At 36.6% G+C, this 24,786-nt stretch overlaps 1 protein-coding gene across 1 annotated transcript in view; it reads right to left on the reverse strand.

Annotated features, from left to right (window-relative positions):
- Positions 1 to 1,690: 1,690 nt before the first annotated feature.
- Positions 1,691 to 24,786, reverse strand: part of galr1.L (galanin receptor 1 L homeolog) — a 90,207-nt gene continuing 67,111 nt past the window's right edge. Inside the window, exon 3 of the mRNA XM_018267841.2 lies at positions 1,691 to 3,039. Within this exon, the coding sequence (XP_018123330.1) occupies positions 2,722 to 3,039 (318 nt within the window). The 3' untranslated portion in view covers positions 1,691 to 2,721. The remainder of the gene's footprint in view (positions 3,040 to 24,786) is intronic.

Here is a 24,786-nt window from a genome sequence, read left to right on the forward strand (position 1 = left end):
GTCTAGGAAGTATATCTAAACTAATTACAGTATCGTAAACAATCATTAATTAGCAATCTGTTTCAGTATGCAAATAGATGACGTGATAAAGTTCCACATCTCTTAGCCAATCAGTGGCTTGTGTGGCATCACACTTGGTACCCACTGGCTGGCTTCTCCACAAACTGTCTGTATAGAGGGAGACAAAAGCATCACTGACACTTTCTAACATGGGTTGTGGAATATTCTAAACAACATACAAAATATAAAAGCAGTGGTCCAAAGACCAGCCCATGTGTCAGTAATTATTTGGTGGACCCCATTGACTTTTTCATGTTCATTATAAATTTATTGAGAATTGTGCAACTCCACAATATTTACCTTTTGTTCATTGTACTTACTGGATTGATAAAATACAAACAAATGCATTTTTTTGCATACTTGCAAAAGTGTGCACACTTTTCTGCACATTTGCATTAGCAATGTATTCAACATCAAAAGGACTTTCTCTTCTTTAAAAAGAATTCTGTCACTGGAAAATGTTTTTTTTTTTTCAAAAAGCATCAGTTAATAGTGCTGCTCCAGCAGACTTCTGCACTGAAATATGTTTTTCAAAATAACAGATTTTTAAATGTATTTTTAAATCTGACATGGGGCTAGACATGTTGTCAGTTTCCCAGCTGCCTACAGTCATGCTCTGGTAAACTTCAGTCACTCTTTACTGCTGCACTGCAAGTTGGAGTGATGTCACCACTTTCCCTTTCCCCACAGCAGCCTATCAGCAGAACAATGGGAATGTAATAAAATAACAGCTCCCTGACACAATATAACAGCTCCCTGGTAGAACAGCACTCAATAGTAAAAAGCCAAGTCCCACTGAGACACATTCAGTTACATTGAGTTGGAGAAACAACAGCTTTCTGAAATCAGATGACCAGGAAAAATGACCTGAGATGGCTGCCTACACACCAATTTTACAACTAGAATATAAAATACGCAGGCCAGGCCGGCCAGACGCCCTATGCAAACCAGCCGGCCAGCTCGCCCCCCCCTTCCCCCATCACACGCACATGCGCAGGTAGAGTAGCTCACAAGCCGTGTGCCAGGTGAGTCTGGTCTAGGGGTATATAGAAGAGGTACCTGCCCAGCACCCCTCAATCGTTGCACCCTAGGTAGCTGCCTCTTCTGCCTACCCCTAATTCCAGTCCTACTTGTTGGTCCAAGAATAATATTTTATATGGTAAAGTGAATTATTTGCAGTATAAACAGTGTAATTTATCTGCCCCCAACCCCTATGACATTTCCTTGTGCCTCTACTTTTACAGTGAAAAAGCAACAGCTGTAAAGTTAAGGTTATCAGTAACCATTGATACTTTATAAGTAAAAATAACTGTCATACATGATGATACATACAAGCCTGTAAGATGAAGAACATTGAGAGGCAGATTTATCAAGGGTCAAATTTCGAAGTGATAAATACTTCGAAATTCGACCATCGAATGGCTTTACTTCGACTTCGAATATCGAAGTTGACGTTTTTTTCACAGAATTTGACCGTTTTGAGGTCGAAGTAAAATTGTTCGATTGAATGATGAAATCCTTCGAATGGATCAATTCGAAGGATTTCATCCATCGATCGAAAGATTTTACTTCGACTTCAAAAAACTTAGAAAACTGATTTGGCAAAGTATTGAAGTCGAAGTTTTTTTAAAGAGACAGTGCTTAGATTATCGAATGGTCGAATATTCGAACAATTTTACTTATAATAGAAGTCGAAGCTGTAATTTCCTATTTGATGGTCGAAGTATCCAAAAAATTACTTCAAATTTTGAATTTTTTTACTTCGAAAATTCCCTCAAATTCACTTTGACCCTTGATAAATCTGCCCCATAATCTTGTAAATGTAATCAAATCGTATCTCGTAGCATAGATATGTGCAACACTTTTGTATACCATAATCCAAAACCTCCTCCTGTTTTACAGTCCAGCTGGAAAGCATGGATAATATGTACTATCACCTTTATTGGGATATACAGATGAATTTGTTTGTGTTCACATTTTTGCCACCATTTCTTTCAACATCAGAAAAGTATTTATTTTCTTAAATGCTTACAATACACAAGAGCCACAGATAACCTGTAAACTACTTTCCTAAAAACAGTGCTGAGTGGTATAACTTTGCATTATATTAAAAAAATGTATCCCTGTGTCGTAAATTATGACAAAATTAGAAGTTCACTTTAAGTTCCTCAAACTGTATAAAAGCCAGAGACTTCATGCCTTTATATGGCCAAGGAATTTCTAATTTCCTTACATTATTACAATAGGGCTACATTACTGTTTACACATTTTCATTTTGCAGCATCTTTTAAAAGTGTGTTTTTATATACATATAATTACCATACTTCAAAATTCTGTAATTGCATTCCAGCATGGAAAAAACATTATAAACATGCACACATTGCACGCTGCATGACTTAAAATAATGTATGATACAGTTCAAAAGCAATAGACATCTGTCTACTTTACACATATTTATCAAGAGTGCCAGTCTTTGGTTTCCCACATATTGAAAGCTATAGCTTTGAGAGGATGTAGAAAATGACTGAAAAAATCTAATCACCACCTACAGGGGTACTTTACAATTAGACTAAGTAATTGTAGTTATTGGATGAATTTGTGCTTCCAAACCGTGCACTTGGTTTTAGCATATGGTTTTAGTATGGCATTCATTTGGCAGAGTCAGACATGAGTGCAGTTCGTTGATGGTGGAGTTTCCAACTTGCTTTTTATTTCTTTCGCGTCACTCTGGTTGGAGTCGCAGCCAATCTGGCACTTAAATACCTGCTTGTAGGCCTTTCTGAAATTTTCAGAGAGAAACGCATAAATGATAGGATTCACCGAAGAGTTGCTGTATGCAAGACAGTGTGCAGCTATTCTGAAGACAAACGAGGCTTGGGTGAGAGGAAAGTTTCCGTATTCAACCCACAAATGGATCACATGATGTGGAAGCCAGGAGATTCCAAACACGACCACCACAACAAGCACAGTCTGCGCTGTCTGTGTAGAATAAGAATAAAAAGACTGTAGGTTAACTGTGATACATGAAACACAAGTTAGGTGCACAATTATGTTCATACTGTACACACAATTGTAATGAGCAGGATATTCAATAAACACCCTGTTGATCTTGTGCTGATGATAAAAAGGGTATAATAATTACTTATGTCTGATGCTTTGTGTGCATTTAGTTAAGATCAGATAACCATAAACAAGGTACATTTGTTTGGCGTTTTCCTACTTCTAATATATGCTAAGAAGCGGGCTGTACATTACAGACAGTCTGTAGTCATTTCTAATGTTTGTGATAAGAATATGGTGTGTAACTTCAGTTACAACAAAAAGGTGCCACAGATAACAAGTATTGATGAACTCACCATGTTGAAACAGTGGTCCAGGTGCACTAGCCCCAGACACAACTTAGGGGGCAGAAAAACCAACAGCAATACCATCAAAAGGGCTTGACTAGGTGCCTATTGGGCACAAACGCGTAGGGCCATTGGGGATGCTTACCTTTTCATCTAAATTAAGATAAACCATTTACTTGCCTGTGGCCCTGTGGATTTTCCTGAGTACCTGGAGCCCTTTTGACAGTATTGCTAAGAGAATTTTCTGTGAAACATATACATATACAATACAGATACATATTAAGCATGAAGTACACTTACAGTGAGGCTCTTTGCTATCACTAACGAGTTTTAGCAAGAAATTGATAATAAACGAAACATCTTTATACTTTACATTACAATATAATAACTGTGATAACTTGGCATTAATGAACAGATAAAACAATTATTATACATATAAACATGCCAAACCATAAAAGTATGGCATAAATATAATTATTGGGGGTAGCATAAATCATTAAATGCAAAGCACTATAGAGGCAGTGGACGGGTGTATTAATTAAGCAAGTAGGGTAAGGGAAAAAGAATAGTTTTGGGATGGGGGATTAAGAATAGAGGTCAAAAGAGTATGCTTTTTTTTAAAATATAAAATCTGTACAGGTATGGGACCTGTTATCCAGAATGCTCAGGACCTGGGGTTTTCCGGATAACTGCATTTTCCATAATTTGGATATTCATACCTTAAGTCTACTAAAAAATCATGTAAACATTAAAGAAAACATGTTTTTTTCAAAACGCATCAGTTAATAGTGCTACTCCAGCAGAATTCTGCACTGAAATCCATTTCTCAAAAGAGCAAACAGATTTTTTTATATTCAATTTTGAAATCTGACATGGGGTTAGACATTTTGTCAATTTCCCAGCTGCCCCCAGTCATGTGACTTGTGCCTGCACTTTAGGAGAGAAATGCTTTCTGGCAGGCTGCTGTTTTTCCTTCTCAATGTAACTGAATGTGTCTCAGTGAGACATGGGTTTTTACTATTGAGTGTTGTTCTTAGATCTACCAGGCCGCTGTAATCTTGTGTTAGGGAGCTGCTATCTGATTACCTTCCCATTGTTCTTTTGTTTGGCTGCTGGGGGGAAAAGGGAGGGGGTGATATCACTCTAAATTGCAGTACAGCAGTAAAGAGTGATTGGAGTTTATCAGAGCACAAGTCAAATGACTGGGGGCAGCTGGGAAATTGACAATATGTCTAGCCCCATGTCAGATTTCAAAATTGAAAAAAACTGTTTGCTCTCTTGAGAAATGGATTTCAGTGCAGGATTCTGCTGGAGCAGTACTATTAACTGATTCATTTTGAAAAAAAAAATGTTTCCCCATGACAGTATCCCTTTAAATAAACCTAACAGGCTGGTTTGCTTCCAATAAGGATTGATTATATCTTAGTTTGGATCAAGTACAAGGTACTGTTTGATTCTTACAGAGAAAAAGGAAATCATTTTAAATATTTGGATTATTTGGATAAAATGGAGTCTATGGGAGATGACCTTTCCATAATACGGAGCTTTCTGGATAACAGGTTTCCGGATAACAGATCCCATACCTGTACTATTAAAAGTACATTATAGCATTAGAAAGTACATAGCAAGAAGCACTATAATAATAAGGATTTCCATATCTACATTTGTGCATGTAATGAGAAAAATATTTTAGTTTATAGTTATTAAACTACAGCTTTTACTGAACCAGAGTACATATAGCTTCTTGTACTGCATCAGCTAATAGATATAATAATTGAACTAGAAACCCCAGGTGGCAGTCATTTGCAGCTAGAAAGAGGATTTTAATTCAGTATACATACTTAGTCTTTTAGTCTTTATTAGAAAACTAAAACTTGGTTTGGTTTTTTTATTCAGCCATTTAATGTTCAAGGCAAAAATCAATTAGGCCCTTCAATTGAGTATTCATATGTGGAAGTCTGCATTATAATGGTTACTGATTTTTTTCTGCATAGGAGAATATACCATGCTGAGCTGCCAATACTGATATTTCGCAAACTATTAAAAATGAATTTACTTTACTTTGTAAATGAACGTACTTGGTTGTGGAAATTTTCAGTCACACTGCCCCTTAAAGGAAAAATATATCCCCGAACAATGTAGGTCTCTATAAAAAGATATAATATAAAACTGCTCTTATGTAAAACACAAACAAACCAAGGGCACACATACATGTTAGGTCACACAAGCCAATTAACAGACATTTTGTCTTTCCCTCCCACACTTCTTGTTACAATTACAGTTAGAGCTGCAAATTTCTGGTCAGGTGATCTCTGAGGGAGTATAGAGAATATAAAATGGTGGCTGCAAGTAAAAGATGTAAAAGGGCAATATTTACTGATATCAATATTCCTGTTTGGTAAGATTTTTTAATAGGCCACTTTATACATATACACTGTTGGTTAAGTTTTCATTTCCTATAAAGGCAAAATTAAGGCTGTCCACTAAACCCTTTATATATCAATATTGTATTTGTCAAAAATACACTACTTTTTCAATATGTCTCTGTATTTTAATGAATTATTTATAAACTTTTAAAACTAAAACTATCCAATGGTGTCTCTGTTCTAATCACTACCCAAGCTAGAATTACTAGATTTCCTAGCAAAGAATGTTGGCTTATACGTATATTATTGTCACCGTTTACTTAATTTATACTGATTCTGTGTAACCCCCCTTAGTTTAGCACATGCCCTTAAACCAGCTATGGCCCATGGGATGAATGGAAGGTCAGACATTTTGGAAAAGAGGCTGTAAACAAAATCTTTGGAAAGAGAACACAGCTGCCAATTTGAAAGTGAATTCTGGGGACAATGCTTCTAAAGTAAGTAGCAGCACTACATTAATGGTTAACAAAAGTTGAAGAGTGGATGGTGCTGTGGACGTATTCAAACTGAAACACCATTCACCCAGGTAACAATGCACTGGGTGTCTGTAATTATGTGGTCCTAGGGTTAAACAAGGTAAATGAAAGCTTAAACAATGTTGTTTGCATTGCCATTATTTGTAAAACACTGATATCAAGTCTAGTTATACAAGTAGATACCCAAAACTAATATTTTTTAAATTTAGGTGCATATTTATTATGCTGTGTAAATAATAATACCACACATCACCTGGCTTCACTGTGTAAAAAAATGGCAAAAAGGTTTTACATGTTTTTTTCTTAGATTGACTTCCACTGGAAGCAATGTAAAATAATGGTGGCAAATCTGGCATCCGACAGCATAAAATTACACACACCTTGATATATTTATTTATTTTACTCAGTTTTTACACAGTTTTTTCAGTAAATTTCGTTTTACACAGCATAATAAATATGCCCCTTAGAGTGACTTCCCCCGAAGCAATTTAAAATAACATCGTCAAATCTGGTGTTCGCATTGCATAAAATTACACATACCATGATAATTTTATTTTACACAGCTTTTTATACTGTTTTTTTTTCTTTTTGCAAATTTGTTTTACACAGCATAATAAATATGCCCTTTGGCGTTTGCAACTTTCCAATATACAGCTATTAAAAATGTTCAGTGATTTTAACGTTAACTCCTGGTTGTTACTTTTTGAACAATGTTTCAAAAGTCTTAGTTCCCCAGCAAAGACAGGTCTATTAATCAGCTGCCTTGTCTTACATTGTATCAACAGTCTTGAGTCACCAGGACTGAGAATAGAAAGGGAAAGAGAACACTGCTTTCAATAGCATTACATATACAAATAACTTAAATGTATTCAGCAACATTGCTTACTGTGTTTTCTTTTATGAGGCAAAATTAATTTTTTGGGTTAACGTTCCATTAAGCAGCAACCAAACTTTTTCCGATGTAATGTTTTTATTCAGCTTGTATAGTATATTACAAACCCCACTACAGCATCTGCTTGAAAGCCAAGGGCTTAATACACAGCCAAGATAAGATATAATACAATTATACAGGTCATAATACACAAATTAGGACTATACATGATGATTATACTTAATTAACGGGGCCACTGTCGATTTTTTTCATCAAATATTAACCTTATATTTAAATATGACTGCAAATGTGTTTATTTACTTGTCATGATGCTGATCTTTTTATGGTTGCCTCCTGTTCTGCACAGAACAAGCCTTATGAAATCTCAGCAACCAGAATCGGATCTGAAGAACCTTTTGCAAACTCACTCATATCAGATGGCTTATCTCTTCCATTCTGCTATTTAATTCTCTCACTATTGTGAGGTTGCTACAAACAATAGAATACCAGGCAAAGGATAATTTATTTTGGCCCACGATCTTACAAAACAAATCTGGTACCTGTCAAAACTGGCTAACCAGAACACATATTATTCATAAATGTAGGTCTTTCATCCCCTACAAATGCAGAAGAATTACCGAAAGAAAAGAAAGCCAGAAGAGTAGCTATAGTTACTTCCTTTTTTTAGATAAAAATGAAAAGAGTTAACATATTTCGATACACAACTCAGTTTGGATGAATTTAGCCACACTACAAACTCCACTATAAAAAAAAATCACATTTCTATCAGCATCATTAACCTATTGTGTATATCTGGCAGAAAATCAATGAATAATAAACAAAACAAATTTCCCCTCTTTAACTGGCAGTTTATATCATTTGACGCATTGGTTGCCAAGCCCATTTTAGTACATTTTCTGCTCTTTCACTATGAATGCATTTCCTGGGGTTGCATTTTTGCTTACCTAAGAAAAAACAATATAACTGAGCTAGTTTTTTATTTCTTACTTTAACAAGGCAAGCGATGACTGACACTTTGGGGCCGATATAATTAACCCTCGATATTCGACCCTTAGTGAATCATCCCCCCCTCAACTCCAGGTCATTTATAAACCCTAGGCAAATTTGCACCTAGGCAGTAACCAAATCAAATTGTTTCTTTCAGTGTTCAGCTTGCAGCTAGCTGAAAAAAGCTAATCACTGATTGGTTGCTATGGGATACTGCCCAGGTGCAAATTTGCCTGGTGTTTATAAATTGCCCCTAAAGTATTTTCCCACCGAAATCGTAATTGTCTTCCTGAACTTGCGTAGGGTTTTGGCTTGAGCAGTCTTAAACTGGCCCCTAAATGTAGTGCTAAGCAGTTTAAAAAGTATAGAGAAAATGTGCAAATTGGCATGATTTTCACATTTTGCAGTCTGTCCTGCAGTTAGTGCCCATAGGTTGGGTATTTGTACTATATAATGGAGTGTGTCATTCCTGTATTCCTGAGAAGAAGACTAGGGATAGTACATAGGTGACCCCTAGCTTGTATGTCATTTAGACACGCACAATAGGGAAAAACAATGAATGCAAGTCTTTGGCAGGTATTACGTACAGAGCTGCATTGCACCCACAGTACTATGCCATGAACGCTGTGCAGCATTTAGGCTGCCCTGACATCCCTTTGCCACAAGTATTCTGTAACTGAACACTAGTGGAAGGATTTTTATAAATAATGCTATTGCGTTGAAAAGAAAGCCTAACTTAACCACAGAAAACCAAATATTTTTAGAAACTTTATCTTCTGGGTAAATGTGTCTTCCTATCCCCAAACTATCAATCTGCAAATGTATGCTAAATTTAGGGTTTTTTAATACATTTTTGAAAATCAACTTATTACATTTTGCTGCATCTTGCACTGAGATGTTTTAAGACAAAACATTAATTAATATGAATGTCACGTCTTGTGAATATTAAATATCCACACTGTGTCTCATATACGACACGTTCTTGGATAAAGACGAAAGAAATCTGAATACTATGAAACCAGATATGCATTTGATTACCAAAACATTATGGCAAGAAAATACCCCAAAATATGAATAGGGCATTGAGTTCAAGCAGATGCACTAGAAATGCACCAAGCTGACCAATCTAGATATGTTTGCGATATTGTGAAGTGGAGAACATACGACAAGAGATGGTAGTGAAAAGATAAATAGAAAGTAAAGGTGGCCATGCACGCACCAATATTACCATATGAAACATGGTTTCGTATGATATTTGGTGCATGTATGCTGGAAGATGAGCTGACTGATATCAGCAAATATCAGTCGTCTCATTGATCAGACAGGATGGAAAAATTTTATTGGGCACCTCCAAAAATCAGTCAGTGGTAAAATGTTTATTAGGACATAGTAGACAACAACCTAACGCGTTTCGTGCCTGTTGGGGCAGGCCTATGAGTAAGTGCCCCCAAAAGGCACGAAACAAGTTAGGCCGTTGTCTACTAGTTCCCAATAAACATTTTGTACTTTTAAACTATGTCTGACTGATTTTTGGAGGGACTCACAACTATTGTTGTTTCTTTCATGGATATGCACCTGTGGACTGGGGTATACTGTGAGTATATCCTCCTCCTTTTACTAATTTTTGCTTTATTGCAACTCCATTTACTGTGGTAGTGCCCACATTGGCCTTTGGCACCTGCTTTTTTTGCTTTTGTTATTCACCTTTGAAGGTGCCCTAACATCAGCAAAACTAAAACTTGCCAAAAAGGCAAGAAAAAAAAACGGGAAACAGAAAAAATACAATACTTTTTTTACAGGCAATGATCTAAACATTGATTGGTAGGTTTGCCTAGGACACTATAAAACTTAGGTCCTACTTAAGTAACAAAAGGGCTTAGTTACAATGTAAGTGTAATGTGCAAAATTCAGACATTAAATGCCCTTTGCTTAATTTACTATACCACCTACTTTCATTAACATTCACATGTTGCTATGCATATTTTTCTTACAGCATTTTTGTGTAAATGGTTTGCTTTCTGGCTTGCAACGTCAATAATAAAACACTGGATGCACGTCAGTTGTGTGCTGGTTGACACAAGCTGCTAAGGGAACACTGGAATTATTGGCACTTCAAGGCCAGTGTTATTGCCAGGGTTCATTTGTGCTCATTCCTGCAGTACATTTCACTTTCCCAACTGTGTGCCTTAGCATGTGTGTATAGGCACAAGAACCTTTGTGAATAGTGCCAGTGTGTCCAATTGTGTGGCTAATTTAGCACCTTGCACATAAAAAGATTTGCCATAAAGTAGCCATCAAGCTGACAACAAACAACAGTCATAATTAACCAGGTTTAGTTAATCCAGCAACCAGGCCGCTAAATAACAAACCTCCCACTTATTTCAATTCAGTTGGAATGGAAAATGAGAGACCTATATTGTATCACTATTTCCTCTAGACAGCTATCATAAATCAGTAACTATGAACGATAATATCAAGGTGAAGTAAAAGGCCAACAGAAGGATTAAACCTGAGCTCTGTTATCACAAAGCAGATTAGCCACAAGATTTGTTATCTCTAGCTAGATCTTTTATATCTCTTACTGTGAAACTATTTGTTATGAAGACTGCTTTTGGGTCATCAGGTGAATGAATGAATCAGTGCTACAATGCTACTTGACCAATAGGGATGTAGCGAACTGCCGTTTATGTGTTCGCGAACGCCGTTCGCGAACACCGGCAAAAAATGCGAACAGTTCGCGAACTGTTCGCGAACTTCGAACATCCGAAAATCGTTCGATTTTCGTTCGAATCGAATGATTGAAGCTATTCGATCGAATGGTTTCATTCAATCCAATGGCTTCGATCGTTCGATTCGAACGAAAATCCTTCGATTTAGCGATCGAATGGTCGAATGGTCGAACGATTTTTGATGCAAACGCCTATTGGCGAACGTCGCGCGACGTTCGCGAACATTCGGCGGACGCGAACAGTCGAAGTTCGTGCGAACTATTTCGCCGGCGAACAGTTCGCTACATCCCTATTGACCAATCATGTGAATGACCAAATCATACATACAGTATGGGGCAGATTTACAAAATTCGAGTGAAGAATTCGAATGTAAAAAACGTCGAATTTCGAAGTATTTTTTGGGTACTTCGACCATCGAATTGGTTAAATTCGATCGAATTCGATCGAATTCGAACGATTCGAAGTAAAAATCGTTCGACTATTCGACCATTCGATAGTCGAAGTACTGTCTCTTTAAAAAATACTTCGACCACCTACTTCGGTAGATAAAACCTACCGAAGTCAATGTTAGCCTATGGGGAAGGTCCCCATAGGCTTGCCTGTGATTTTTTGATCGAAGGATTTTCCTTCGATCGTTGGATTCAAATCCTTCGAATCGTTCGATATTCGAAGTCGAACGATTTTAGTTCCCAGTCGAATATCGAGGGTTAATTAACCCTCGATATTCGACTCTTGATGAATCGGCCCCTATGTCTCAACGTGGATCATAGGCTGATATTTCAGATACGTCAACCATTAGACAAGCATAGACACCTTTAAACAACATTGTACATATATGGCATGAGAAGAGGTAATATCTAAAAAAAATAACCTATGTAAATATAAAGATAATGAATGTCAGGTAAATGTTTTCCCCTTCCTGGTTCACAACAGAATGATTGACTATGGGGCAGATTTATCAAGGGTCGAATTGAAAATTTAAATTTTTAAATTCAAAATTCGTCTTTATTTTAGTGTAAATAGACTAGGGAAAACCCAAATTTGATTCGAGTTTAAAAAAAAATTTGAAATTCAAAATGTATCATGTACTGTGTCTTTAAGAATTTAAATTAGACTATTCACCATCTAAAGCCTGCCAAATTGTTGTCTTAGCCTATGTGGGACCTCCTACAATCAATTTGTAGTAGTTTGGTGTACTTTGTAAAATAACAAAAATGTTGTTTGTTTTTTAAAAAAAAAAAAATATTAAAAAAAATATCAAAAAAATTTTGGGTGAAAAGCTCGAATTAAATTCGATTTGAGTTTGCAGGTCGATCCTATTCTCACAAATTTAAAAAATCTAAATCTTTTAATACATTTCGAATTTATGGGAGTTTATGGGAGTTTTTAGAAATTCCCATAAATTCGAAACTCGACCCTTGATAAATCTGCCCCTAAGTAAATAATGCTTTCAGGGACTTTGCCAATTTACTAACTGGCGTAGGCCTAACTTCGCTAGTGAAGGAGATAGACGATTGTGGTGATCCGCACTCTATCACTCTGGCGAATAGACATTACTCCGCAAATTCACAAAGATGTGGATTTTACTGAATGTTACCTCTTTTGCCAGACCAGGAGAAGTGCATTGGAGTGCATAGATCTTCCTCAATCTTCTGTTACTTACATCATATTTTTTAGTGGAAATCTATTTTCTCTATTACGGCTCCCTGGACTTGTGTAATGTAATATATTTGCTGCAACATATACGTCCATTCAACTTTAAAGTTCAGACCGTATGCCTGAGCGCAAGACCTCTAAGACCACTAGGCAGAATTGAATGCTAGCACATCTTCGCTTTGGTTTGCTCACCATTGCCGAAGTAACGCTAGTGAAAATTCGCCAGTGTTCGGCTCCCAGGACGCAACTTTGCATTTTAGTAAATTAACGTTGTCTGAGCGAATGTTCACCTGGCGAAGTGTTTTCGCCGCTTAGTAAATTTACCCCATAGAGTCATAGGGGTATATTTATCAAAAAGTGAAGTTAGAGGTCACCACAGTCCACTAGAGTGAAATACCGCCTCTCTCCATTCATTTCTATGGGATTTTTAAAGGTGTATTGTATCAAATGGTGAACTTTTACTTTCACCCTTTGATAAATACACCTTTAAAAATCCCATAGAAATGAATGGAGAGAGGCGGTATTTTATTCTATCACACTTTGATAAATATACCCCATTGATTTTTTTTCCATTTTTATTTACATAATTTGAAATGCGAACAACATAGCTGAGGTTAATGTAATATACTGCACACCTACAGTTTTTTAACTACTGTTGACTGGAAAACTGAATTTATTTTTTTGTTTGGTAAGATGTTCTCTTTGTAAATATCTTATACTCCTGATGTAGCCTACCTTAATTGAACATAATAGTCGGTTCTGACTGCACATTCTTGTAACATCTGTTTCATTCCATTTTATTTCTATGGCTAATTCCAGAGTCCGCCTCTTAGTACATTATCTATATCATTTGTAACCAAGGAAACACAAGGAGACTATTTTTGTTTGTTGATGGAATCGCTGAAAATGCTTTCATATAGTTGTAAGTAAACAGAGATTTCATAATCAGATCAGAGGGAAAAAATATTTCAAAGGGATCAGTCATTTATACATTTGTTCAGAAGGTTTGTAAATCTTTTTTTTATCCAAAGAAAATACACTAAGCAGTACTGCAGTGTCATTTCTATTGTGTTGTAAATCTTCAAATTTAATGTTTCCAATGATTAAAAAGAGAAGTCTTTCATCAGTAGACAACAAAACATTTAGGTTAAAAGTAGTTGTTATTAGAAGTGTACTCCCTAAAGCACACTGTGCCTTTAGATTTATTTTAAATGACAGCAACAGACTTAAAAGGGAATAATAATTTCTGTTGGTATAAAAGAAATCTGCCTCATGTGCATATTTTAAAATAATGATGCAAATCTTAGCCCTGGGTGGTTTTATGAATGCGGCTTTTGCAGAAGATTAAGTAAAATGCACGTTTGTTTATGACTGACTAAGAAGTGTATTTTTGGTGATTTTTAGCAGCCCTCAAGTTGGGAATTTCAGAAGCTATCTGTAGCTAGGGTCCCATTTACCCTAACAAGCAAACCAGTGGTTTGAATGTGAGACTAGTATATGCATAGGAGAGGGTCTGCAAAGAAAGATAAGTAATAACAAGTAAGAATAACAATAGAATTGTAGCTTTGAAGATCAATAATTATTTGCCTGCGAGGTTAGTGACCCCTGTTTAAAAGATAGTGAGAGGGAGAAGAGGAAGGCAGATAATACAACTAATACAAGTAAGAAAAACATGTATGGTGTATGGTCATATTATGTTGCCAGTCATATAGCTTAATGGACAATGATATTGCTTCTAAAGGGCCAAACAAAGGTTTCTCTATTATATAACTACCCCTAATTCATGCCAGGTAGCTAGGTGCAAAGCTAACATAGAAATGGCATTAGCTGCACAGACACTATAGAATTCAGCAGAACAAATAAGCTTTTTCCTTAGCTGGTAGAGTTGAGCTTTGAAGACAAAACTGGTCAATCAAAATGTATCGATCCCTTAAGATACTCTTGTGTACGCAAGAATCATGTATTGGTGTTTCAAGTTGGAAAGATAGGAATCTGATAATTCCTTAATATCTTGAAAAAAAAAGAAATAGCCAAAAATGAATCAACAAACTTGAGAAATTTTGAATAAATGTGTTGTTGGTTTCAATTTGTTTAAGAGATCATGAAAATAGGATAGTGAAAAATGTTCAAAAAGGATGATGTGAGTTTATATGGATACTGGGATACTGGGCATACATCGCCTCTTCTTCTGGCGACTAATGTCCCCAAACTGCCTCCCAGCTGGCTAGAATCGAAATTGCCAGCGGGATGGCATTTGGATTGATTTGATTTCCGAAGTCGCCAGAAGTTTCCTCATGAGGCAACTTTGGGCAACTTCAGAAAAGGAAGCCCTCCAAGTGCCATCTGCTGGCGATTTAGATTCCGGCGGGGAGACAGTTCGGGAAATTAGTCACCCGAAGAAGAGGCGATTTGTCGCCGGGCAACTAAATCTTCCAGAATCTTCTCGTCTATTTCTGCCCTTAGGTTAGGAGTGAAGCCAGAGATCAGTGACCCAGATAAGACGCTTGAGGTTCTCCTATTAGGTAAGAACAGAAGGCATGCCACTAGCAGGTGTTCTAAATAAAAGAAGAGAATAAAAAGGCAAATTGACTTTTTTGTAGGAAAATATTGATACATTTAAGTTGTGACCATTTGTGCCTTGTGGTATAGAAAGTTTAGAAATGCTATTTATAATGCTAAAGTAAAAGAAAAAAATGTCTAGAAGAGCACGACCTTTAAAAGAGGGTCCACTGTGACACACAATAAGAGGAGTAGCTGTCATGTTTATTGAATAGCTACACTAAAATGACAAAATATGTATATATACTATCATACCAAAGCCATACAGAACTCCATGAAAATGCATGAAAAAATCATAGAAAAGGCATCAAAATCTGATCTACAAAGCAGTGTTTTTGGTTAAAAAATTAAACAGGAGAGTACAAATGCAGAAGTAACATACTTTATCAACTATATGTACTATAGAGGTAAAACAATTCTGTACAAGCAACCTCATTCTATCAAACTGTCTTAGAAGAGTATTAGATGCTGATGAAACACATGGTTATCATGATTGTTATTGTAACCTTTTATTTATGGCTTACACACTGTACTGTGACTTGTAAGAGGGCTGCTAAGTTCTCCAGACTAAAAGAAAACAAAAATCGGCTTTAATTCTCAAGTGCGTCCTTAGAACCTCCTTGACCGTTGTTTAGTCTCTCTGAGATTTCTGAAAGTTTGCACAGTTTATGAATGTTTGCAAGTATCTTAGCACATTTAATTTGTTAGACTTTTTTTATCCATTATTCATTTATGGCTTATATAACCTGATGGCATTACTTCTGATATAACCAAAGAAAGTGAATTATACTATAATGCTGGGGTCAGATAGAGGATAATTCAAAATGGCAAAACAAAGCCATTACAAATGATTGAGGTACATATCCCCATAGCTGGACATACTGTAGGATGTAAAGACTGCATTACCACAATGAGTCTGTTTAAAGTATCAGTGTATATGTCCAGTGGGATGCAATGACCTTGCTGGCCAAATCTTATTTAAGATTAGATTGCACTGTCTACATGAAGAATATTGAGACTAACATAGTCAATAGTTGTAGTAGACTAATCAACATGAATTATGTTTTTAACAGTACAAAGTAATTCAAGAAAAAAAGAAAAACACATTGGGGGTCATTTACATTTCATATCACAGTTGTGGTCCTGTTAATTTCTCTGCAATTAGTTGAGCCTAAAACCCCATTCGTTAAAGGTATGTGTCAAAGTTTGCTGCTAATTAATTAAAGGTACTAGCTCCACAAGTTCACTTCTCGTTCCCTAACTGGCATGTCATTCAGCTAGAGCTTGCCTGAGCCTACAAACACTGCACTCTGCACCTCTTGGGAGAATTTTTATCTCATGTGAAGTACAGAATGCAGCCAGACATGCGGTAGAACTGCTTCTCTGCAACAGCTCTAAGAGGCACAGCTTTTGCGATTCTGACCTGGGTATATGAACCCCACTCCATTTTATTCTATACAGACAGAGTTAAAGAACCAGTAGACTTTATGGTAAATATGCTGCATTAAGGTACAGATGCTACATTATGGGGCAAACTGTGTATAGTATGCTTTAGATAAGGGTCCCCAAACGCTGGGCCACGGCCCAGAAGCGGGCCACCGACACTCCTGCACTGGGCCGCCAAGCCCAGTGCACAAAAACGAGGCACATCCCAAATCCAAACTTGCTGCTGACCCCCGACAACCCCGCCCCCGCCAACCCAGACCCCACACCGACCCCGCACTGGTCCCCAGTCCAAAAAAGGTTGGGGACCCCTGCTATAGATGGACCAATTCTAAGCAATTTTTGATATGATCTTCCTTATTTATGTCTGGTTTTCTACATTTTTTTGCCTTCCTATTCTGCTCCTTTAACCAAGTAACTGAAAATGCTTTCTGGTTGTTAGGGGTTACATAGTTTAATCAGGTTCAACCCCTCCAAATAAAAACCCAGCAGACCCAGTTGACCTTGGTAACAAAAACAATTGAATAATTTTTTTCAGGCTCTCTAATCTTTTGATTTGCTTTCAAAACTGTTCCTTGGTTGCTATGGTAATTCATATTTTTAAATTTCATTTATGTAAATAACTTAAAATAAACGCACAACAATATAGCTAGGGAAGTAAATTTAACTTCCAACCTGGCTAGTGGCTTCAATACATGAATCGGAAAAAGGCTATAACTGAAAGATCTGACCTACTGTACAGTACAAATTACAAAAGATTACACCAAGGGGGTTATTTACTAAACTTCAAATGCAAAAAACACAAATAATGTGTGATTTCTTTTTATAAAATCGGACTTTTAAAAAAAATCACAGATTTTTCGGAATTTATTAAACCCCAAATTTATTAAACACAGAGGATGGAAAAGTCTCTCAGACCTGTCGAAGTTGCATATAGGTCAATGGGAGAAGTCCCAATGATTTTTTCATGTGTGCTGGATTTCGTGCAATACTCCAAAGTTTTCATCATGAAAATTCCGGAAAAATAATGAAAATAGTGAAAATCGGATGAAAAACCCAGAAAAAAAATGTGAAAACCAGACTTTTTTCCCGCCAAGCAAATTTCCAGGAAAATATAATAATAAATAAGTGTAAAAAACCCGAGTGGATTTGATCGGAGTTTGTAGCAGAAAATATTGAGCTAAATCCGGACTTTGATAAATAACCCCCCAAGTGCCAAGTCACAAACATATAATCATTTGTGCAAAGAGAAAGCATTGATTGCACTTACAGAGACCTCTATGCTAAAGGCTGTAAACCAGCTCATATATATGTGGGGTGTACTGCATCTTATCATACCTCTGTCTGGAATAGAAAAAAGACAGAGAGGGGCACACTTTGAACATGATATCAGCGTGCTTAAGTGTTACACTGAAAACCACTACTTGGGGCAAATTCATCAAGGGTCGAATTTCGAGGGGTTAAATCCCTCGAAATTCGACTGGGGAATAGAATCGAATAGGCAATTCGGGCGAATTTACGCACTGGGGAATAGTCGAATTGGCAAATATTCGCCAGGCGAATAGACGCTCAATCGAATATTCGCTCGAAGGATTTTCATTCGATCAAATGCCTTTTTATTCAATCAAAAACTTGGAAAATAAGGCTATGGGACTTTCCATAGGCTTTTAAAGCAATTCTGTAGGTTTTAGGTGGCGAAGTAGGCAGTATTTTTAAAAGAGACAGTACTTCGACTATCGAATGGGCGAATAGTCACAGCGTTTTTGCGCTCGATCCAGTACTTCGACTATCGAATGGCGAATAGTCGCAGCGTTTTTGCACTCAATCTATCTGAATCATTCTACTCAGGCGGATTTACGCCAATTCGATAGTCGAGGAGCACAAAAAACCACTCGAAATTCGAAGTTTTTTTACTTCGAATCCTTCACTCGAGCTTGGTGAATTGGCCCCTTGGTGTCTTATACAGATTTATTAAAATGCATTACAAAACCTGAAGCATTTTCTACTTGGTATAATGGAGTCTACCTAATTTATTACAAAAAAAATCATCCAAAAACAGCAAAACATAAACTTCCTACAACACAAGAGGGGAGGAGGTTAAACAGTCTAGAAAATTTACAATATACCAAGCAGTTTCCAAAAAATATTTACACCTTAGCTTGAGTACTACCTGTACCTTCCTGTGCTAAAACAAAAATGTATCTCTACTGATTATGTTCAGTGTCATCTACTATCAAATGTTACATGACATTGACTAATATTTAATGTGACTATACCACACAGCTTATTTTTTAATAAAGGGTAACTGGTTTACAAAATGCATTAATCTCTAATTACAAACTAAATGGTCTTCAGGCTTGTTTCCTGCTATCCACTGCAGTTTGGCAACCTACAGTATGCTCTAGGGGCCACAAAAAATATAAAAATTGGCTTACTAGTGAGGCCACACATACTCCATTGATCCTGAGGCTCTCCATTTGAAGATGATAGCATATCTATTGTAAAGCTTAATAAGAAATGTTCTAGTCTAATGAAACCATGGGCAATGTTCCAGGAGTTTATTAGACTAGAATTATTTTTTTTAAAATAATTTATCTAGTGCCGCAAATGAAATGAATTTTAAGCAGTTGCTTTATTCACAATTTAATAGTATGTTAAGTAAGTGCCACCTAACGAGTCACAAACAAATGCATGTGCATTGCATATTAAACATGTAATTAGATTATAAGCTTCGTTTGGGCATGGACAGATGAGATGAACAATCTCTGTAAAGTGCTCTGTAAAATGTTGTTGCTCCAAAAATAAAAAGTCATTTATTTGTGCCTCACAGACAGTACACATTTCTGTAATTGTCCGTTGTTGTCATACTATACTTTAAGAATAATTCTCATTTGAGGGCATATTTCACTAAAAATCAAGATTCCCTTTAACACCATCAATTTACTAAAAGGAGAATACACCAAGGGGCAGATTTATCAAGGGTCAAATTGAAAATTCGAAGTAAAAAAATTCGAATTTCAAGTTATTTTTGTATACTTCGACTAGGAAATATTCCAAATTCGATTTGAATTTGGAAAAAATTTGAAAATTCTAATATTAAAATTTATCATGTACTGGCTCTTTAAAACTTCGACCATTCACCATCTAAAACCTAACAAATTGTTGTTTTAGCCTATGGGGGACCTCATAGAACCTATATGGAGTCAATTGGTGGACTTTGAGAAATCAAAGGTTTTTTTTGAAAATACGTTGAATCAAATTCAAATTTAATCTTACTTCGATTCCAAAGATTGAATACAGCCTATTCACCCGCAAAAAAAACGTTGATTTTTTTTAATAAATTACGGTTGGTCTTTTTTTATTCGAATTTCTAAATGATGGGAGTTCGAACATTAATTCGACCCTTGATAAAGCTGCCCCCAAGTGTCTGAGAATTAACTTCATAATGGTGAACAGTCACATTTCTTCTCCAGGTAAAAAATCTTCCATTGAATATTCTGCATTTTATTAAGAGCACAGGAACAAATTTTTGCCAAGAGAAATCTCTCCACGTTCAGGCTGGTGAACTAACATTACAAAGATAAAGCTCCCACCTTTGATACACATATAGCAGAAAATAGTTCTAAAAAATACAATATCGCTAGTGACCACCCCTTAGTACTCACTTTGGAAGAACTTGCACCCTGGAGTAAGCTGTGCTCTGCTCCCCACTCTGCGCCCTCTCTTAATTTCAAGGAGCAGAACTGCCTTTAAGCATAAGGTTAGGACAGGGCCCCAACGCAGGGTGCACCATCTCATACTCCCAAACTTGCGAATCTGATTGACGCTCAAGTTAGGGGGTGGGAGACACTTTCATGTCTTCCCCTGCCCATCTGTCTTGGATCAAGCACCGCCTAGCACAGGCACTGCTCGATCCAAGGGGCATCAGCAAAGGAGTATAAAGGCCAGTGGCTACTTACACGTTACTAAACTCCGAATGCAAAAATCACGATAAATGTGCGATTTTTTTAATATAAAATCGGACTTTTAAAAAATCACTAATTTTTCAGAATTTATTAAACCCCGAGGATGGAAAAGTCAGAATCAGAAAATCCGGCATCTCAGACCTGTCTGAGAAGTCCCAATGAGTTTTTGATGTGCGCTGGGTTTTTGGCAATACCCCGAAGTTTTCAGAGTTTGCAGGTGAAAAATCCCAAAAAAACGTGAAAATTGAATGAAAAAAACGTGAAAATCTGCTTTTTTCTCAATTTTTCATTTTTTTTACCCGCAAAAAAAATTTTGGTGAAGGTATATTAATAAATATGCCCATAAAACCTGTGCGGATTTGGTCGGAATTTTTTTCCAGAAAATATTAAAATAAATTCGGACTTTGATAAATAAACCCTATAAAGTCACTTTTGTGCCTACATAGGGGTGTATATTAAAATGATGAGATCTCCTATCATTCACTCTCATTATCTGCAGTTCCATCCTACATTATGACTAAAGATTTTGGACCTAATTTATTGATATCAATAAACAAATCATGCTGTGTTAGTTCCCTTTATGGCTTTCACCCATATACCGAAGATAAATAGGGACTGTACACTATTATTGTGCTACACCTCCATGCCGAGGAAGTATAATGTAAAATTACAGCGTGCTTCCAAAATTAATAAAATAAATAGCCTATATAATTAAAAAAAGAAATATAACAATAAGACAAGGTCGTGGAAATAGGTGAAATGTGAATGACAAATGAAATGAATCAATAATGAATAAATAACGAGTGTAAGTTTTCCCAGTAATGACAATGAGCTCCAAATGATAGACTGGTAATTACATTTCTACAATACATAATTAAATGTAGTTAAGCCTATGCCATATACAGTATAATAAGTCATAAAGGTCATCATCTGTACTTCTTAATGATTCATAGGCCTGATCCAGAATATACAGCCCCCACATAGACAAAGCCACTCTGAATGGTAAATGTCAGGATATGGTCATAATCATAAAATACTGTAAATAAATACTGTAAATAAATAATTACACAAAACTTTAATCCATCTAATTGTGAATCCATCTTGTTTCTTTTTTTAAAATAACAAAGGTGTCACTGCCACCCTCAATGAACAACCCATGTCTGAAATTGATCTTGTGTTGTCCTATCTATATGTTGCTACCATGTATATACAAGACCTTACAATATTTCTTAATGTACTTGTATACTTTTTTCAAGTAACATGGATTCTTTTAGCCTTTTCTCCTTGTTTTTGCCACTTCGCACTTATTACACTTAATAAAACCTTTTACTCCTCCTAGAGCATTTAGATCCAATTCACATTTGGTTTCTAGGAAACTAGGTAGTAAGATCTCTTTAAGTGTCCTTGGTTTCCAATAAATCACATGTGGATGTACGTGCATTAGGTTATGCCAGTGCTATTTAAGGATCATAGAAATCAGATAAGGATACTTATAGTATCTAGAAATAAACAGAATGTTCACGTCATTTCTGTCTTTCCAATGAGAATTTATTTATCAATACTGTTAACTTTAATGTGTAGACATGCTTCCATACACACTGAAGGCTTTAGAGTATAAAATATATTTCCTTAAGTATGGAATCAGATTATGAAACAGACTTCATCTGAAATTATGTTTCATCATTTTAGACCACAAGTATAAGATTGATAATATGGCATCTTAAACAATCTGAAAGGCAATATCATTTAATATTAGGAGATTTGGAAAAATAGAAAAAAATTGCCACTGGACAGAGAATAGAGAGAATATAAAAAAAACACTATCGCCAGAAAGAGGAACAAGCTTAAATGTAATAAGAAAGTTAAAAATTAGGAACAGGGCCACATTCACTATATATAGATAGATAGATAGATAGATGATAGATAGATAGATAGATAGATATACACAAATATATCAAGAAGGTAGGGTTAGGAGACTTTACCGGCAAGTTCACGATAAAAGGAGATGGAGAGGGAGGGAGAGGTCTCAACATGCCTAATATAGAGATCAGTTTTTGGTAATTTAATCCTAAACAGATTTCTTCTGCCTAAAAGATTGGAGTATTTCTAAATGACATGTGCACTGAAGCAATTCTCACACAAACAAATATGAAATTTTTAACAAATAAATGTATATGAAATAAAATCAAATATTTCATATTTGAGTTTCATGTCACTCTCAGAGCACTAACCAATAGGGATGTCGCGGACTGTTCGCAGACGAACTTGTTCGCGTGAACATCGGCTGTTCGCGCTCGCCGAATGTTCGCGAACGTCGCGCGACGTTCGCCATTTTGGGTTCGCCTTACCTGGCGCTTTTTTTTGACCTCTCACCCCAGACCAGCAGATACATGGCAGCCAATCAGGAAGCTCTCCCTCCTGGACCACCCCACACCCCCTGGACCACTCCCCTTCCATATATAAACTGAAGCCCTGCAGCGTTTTTTCATTCTGCCTGTGTGTGCTTGCAAGAGCTAGTGTAGGGAGAGAGCTGTTACTGATTTCACTGATTTCTTTGAGGGACAGTTGATAGTAAGTTTGCTGGCTAGTAATCTACTTGATACTGCTCTGTATTGGAGGGACAGAAGTCTGCAGGGATTTGAGGGACATTTTAGGGTAGCTTTGCTGGCTAGTAATCTACCTTCTACTGCAGTGCTCTGTATGTAGCTGCCTGCTGTGGGCACTGATCTCTTCTGATCTCATCTGCTGACTGCTGTAATAACCCAATAGTCCTTGTAAGGACTGCTTTTATTTTCTTTTTTGTTGTTTTACTTTGCTACTTTAACAGCCAAGTGCTATTAGTCTAGCAGTGTTGGGGAGTGGGACTGGTGTGCTACTGTGCTGCTCCTAGTAGTTCAGCAGCACCAACCCGAGAAATGTTTTTTAATATACATATAATTTTTTTTTTATTTTACTTATCTTACTGTTCTTTAAGGTGTCCAGTGCTGTTTGCTGTTCTTCATAGTAGTGCACCAATAGTAGTGCACTTGCAGGCATTATTTGCCCAGTGGCCATCTAGCTGTGTGAGCTTGTTCACATTCTGTCTAAATATCAATAATAATACCGTCTCCAGAAACACCACCTGAGTGACGTTTTTCAAGCAGCAATAATATATTCCGTATCCACCACTGCTGTAGTGTATACGTTGACCTTGAAGGCATTATTTGCCCAGTGTGTTCTTCATTTTCAAACCACTGCCACTTAGCTGTGTGAGCTTTTTCACATTCTGTCTAAATATCAATAATAATACCGTCTCCAGAAACACCACCTGAGTGACGTTTTTCAAGCAGCAATAATATATTCCGTATCCACCACTGCTGTAGTGTATACGTTGACCTTGTAGGCATTATTTGCCCAGTGTGTTCTTCATTTTCAAACCACTGCCATCTAGCTGTGTGAGCTTGTTCACATTCTGTCTAAATATCAATAATAATACCGTCTCCAGAAACACCACCTGAGTGACGTTTTTCAAGCAGCAATAATATATTCCGTATCCACCACTGCTGTAGTGTATACGTTGACCTTGCAGGCATTATTTGCCCAGTGTGTTCTTCATTTTCAAACCACTGCCACTTAGCTGTGTGAGCTTTTTCACATTCTGTCTAAATATCAATAATAATACCGTCTCCAGAAACACCACCTGAGTGACGTTTTTCAAGCAGCAATAATATATTCCGTATCCACCACTGCTGTAGTTTATACGTTGACCTTGCAGGCATTATTTGCCCAGTGTGTTCTTCATTTTCAAACCACTGCCACTTAGCTGTGTGAGCTTTTTCACATTCTGTCTAAATATCAATAATAATACCGTCTCCAGAAACACCACCTGAGTGACGTTTTTCAAGCAGCAATAATATATTCCGTATCCACCACTGCTGTAGTGTATACGTTGACCTTGCAGGCATTATTTGCCCAGTGTGTTCTTCATTTTCAAACCACTGCCACTTAGCTGTGTGAGCTTTTTCACATTCTGTCTAAATATCAATAATAATACCGTCTCCAGAAACACCACCTGAGTGACGTTTTTCAAGCAGCAATAATATATTCCGTATCCACCACTGCTGTAGTGTATACGTTGACCTTGCAGGCATTATTTGCCCAGTGTGTTCTTCATTTTCAAACCACTGCCACTTAGCTGTGTAAGCTTTTTCACATTCTGTCTAAATATCAATAATAATACCGTCTCCAGAAACACCACCTGAGTGAC

The sequence above is a fragment of the Xenopus laevis genome, chromosome 6L, assembly GCF_017654675.1.
Source record: "Xenopus laevis strain J_2021 chromosome 6L, Xenopus_laevis_v10.1, whole genome shotgun sequence".
Taxonomy (NCBI): Eukaryota; Metazoa; Chordata; class Amphibia; order Anura; family Pipidae; genus Xenopus; species Xenopus laevis.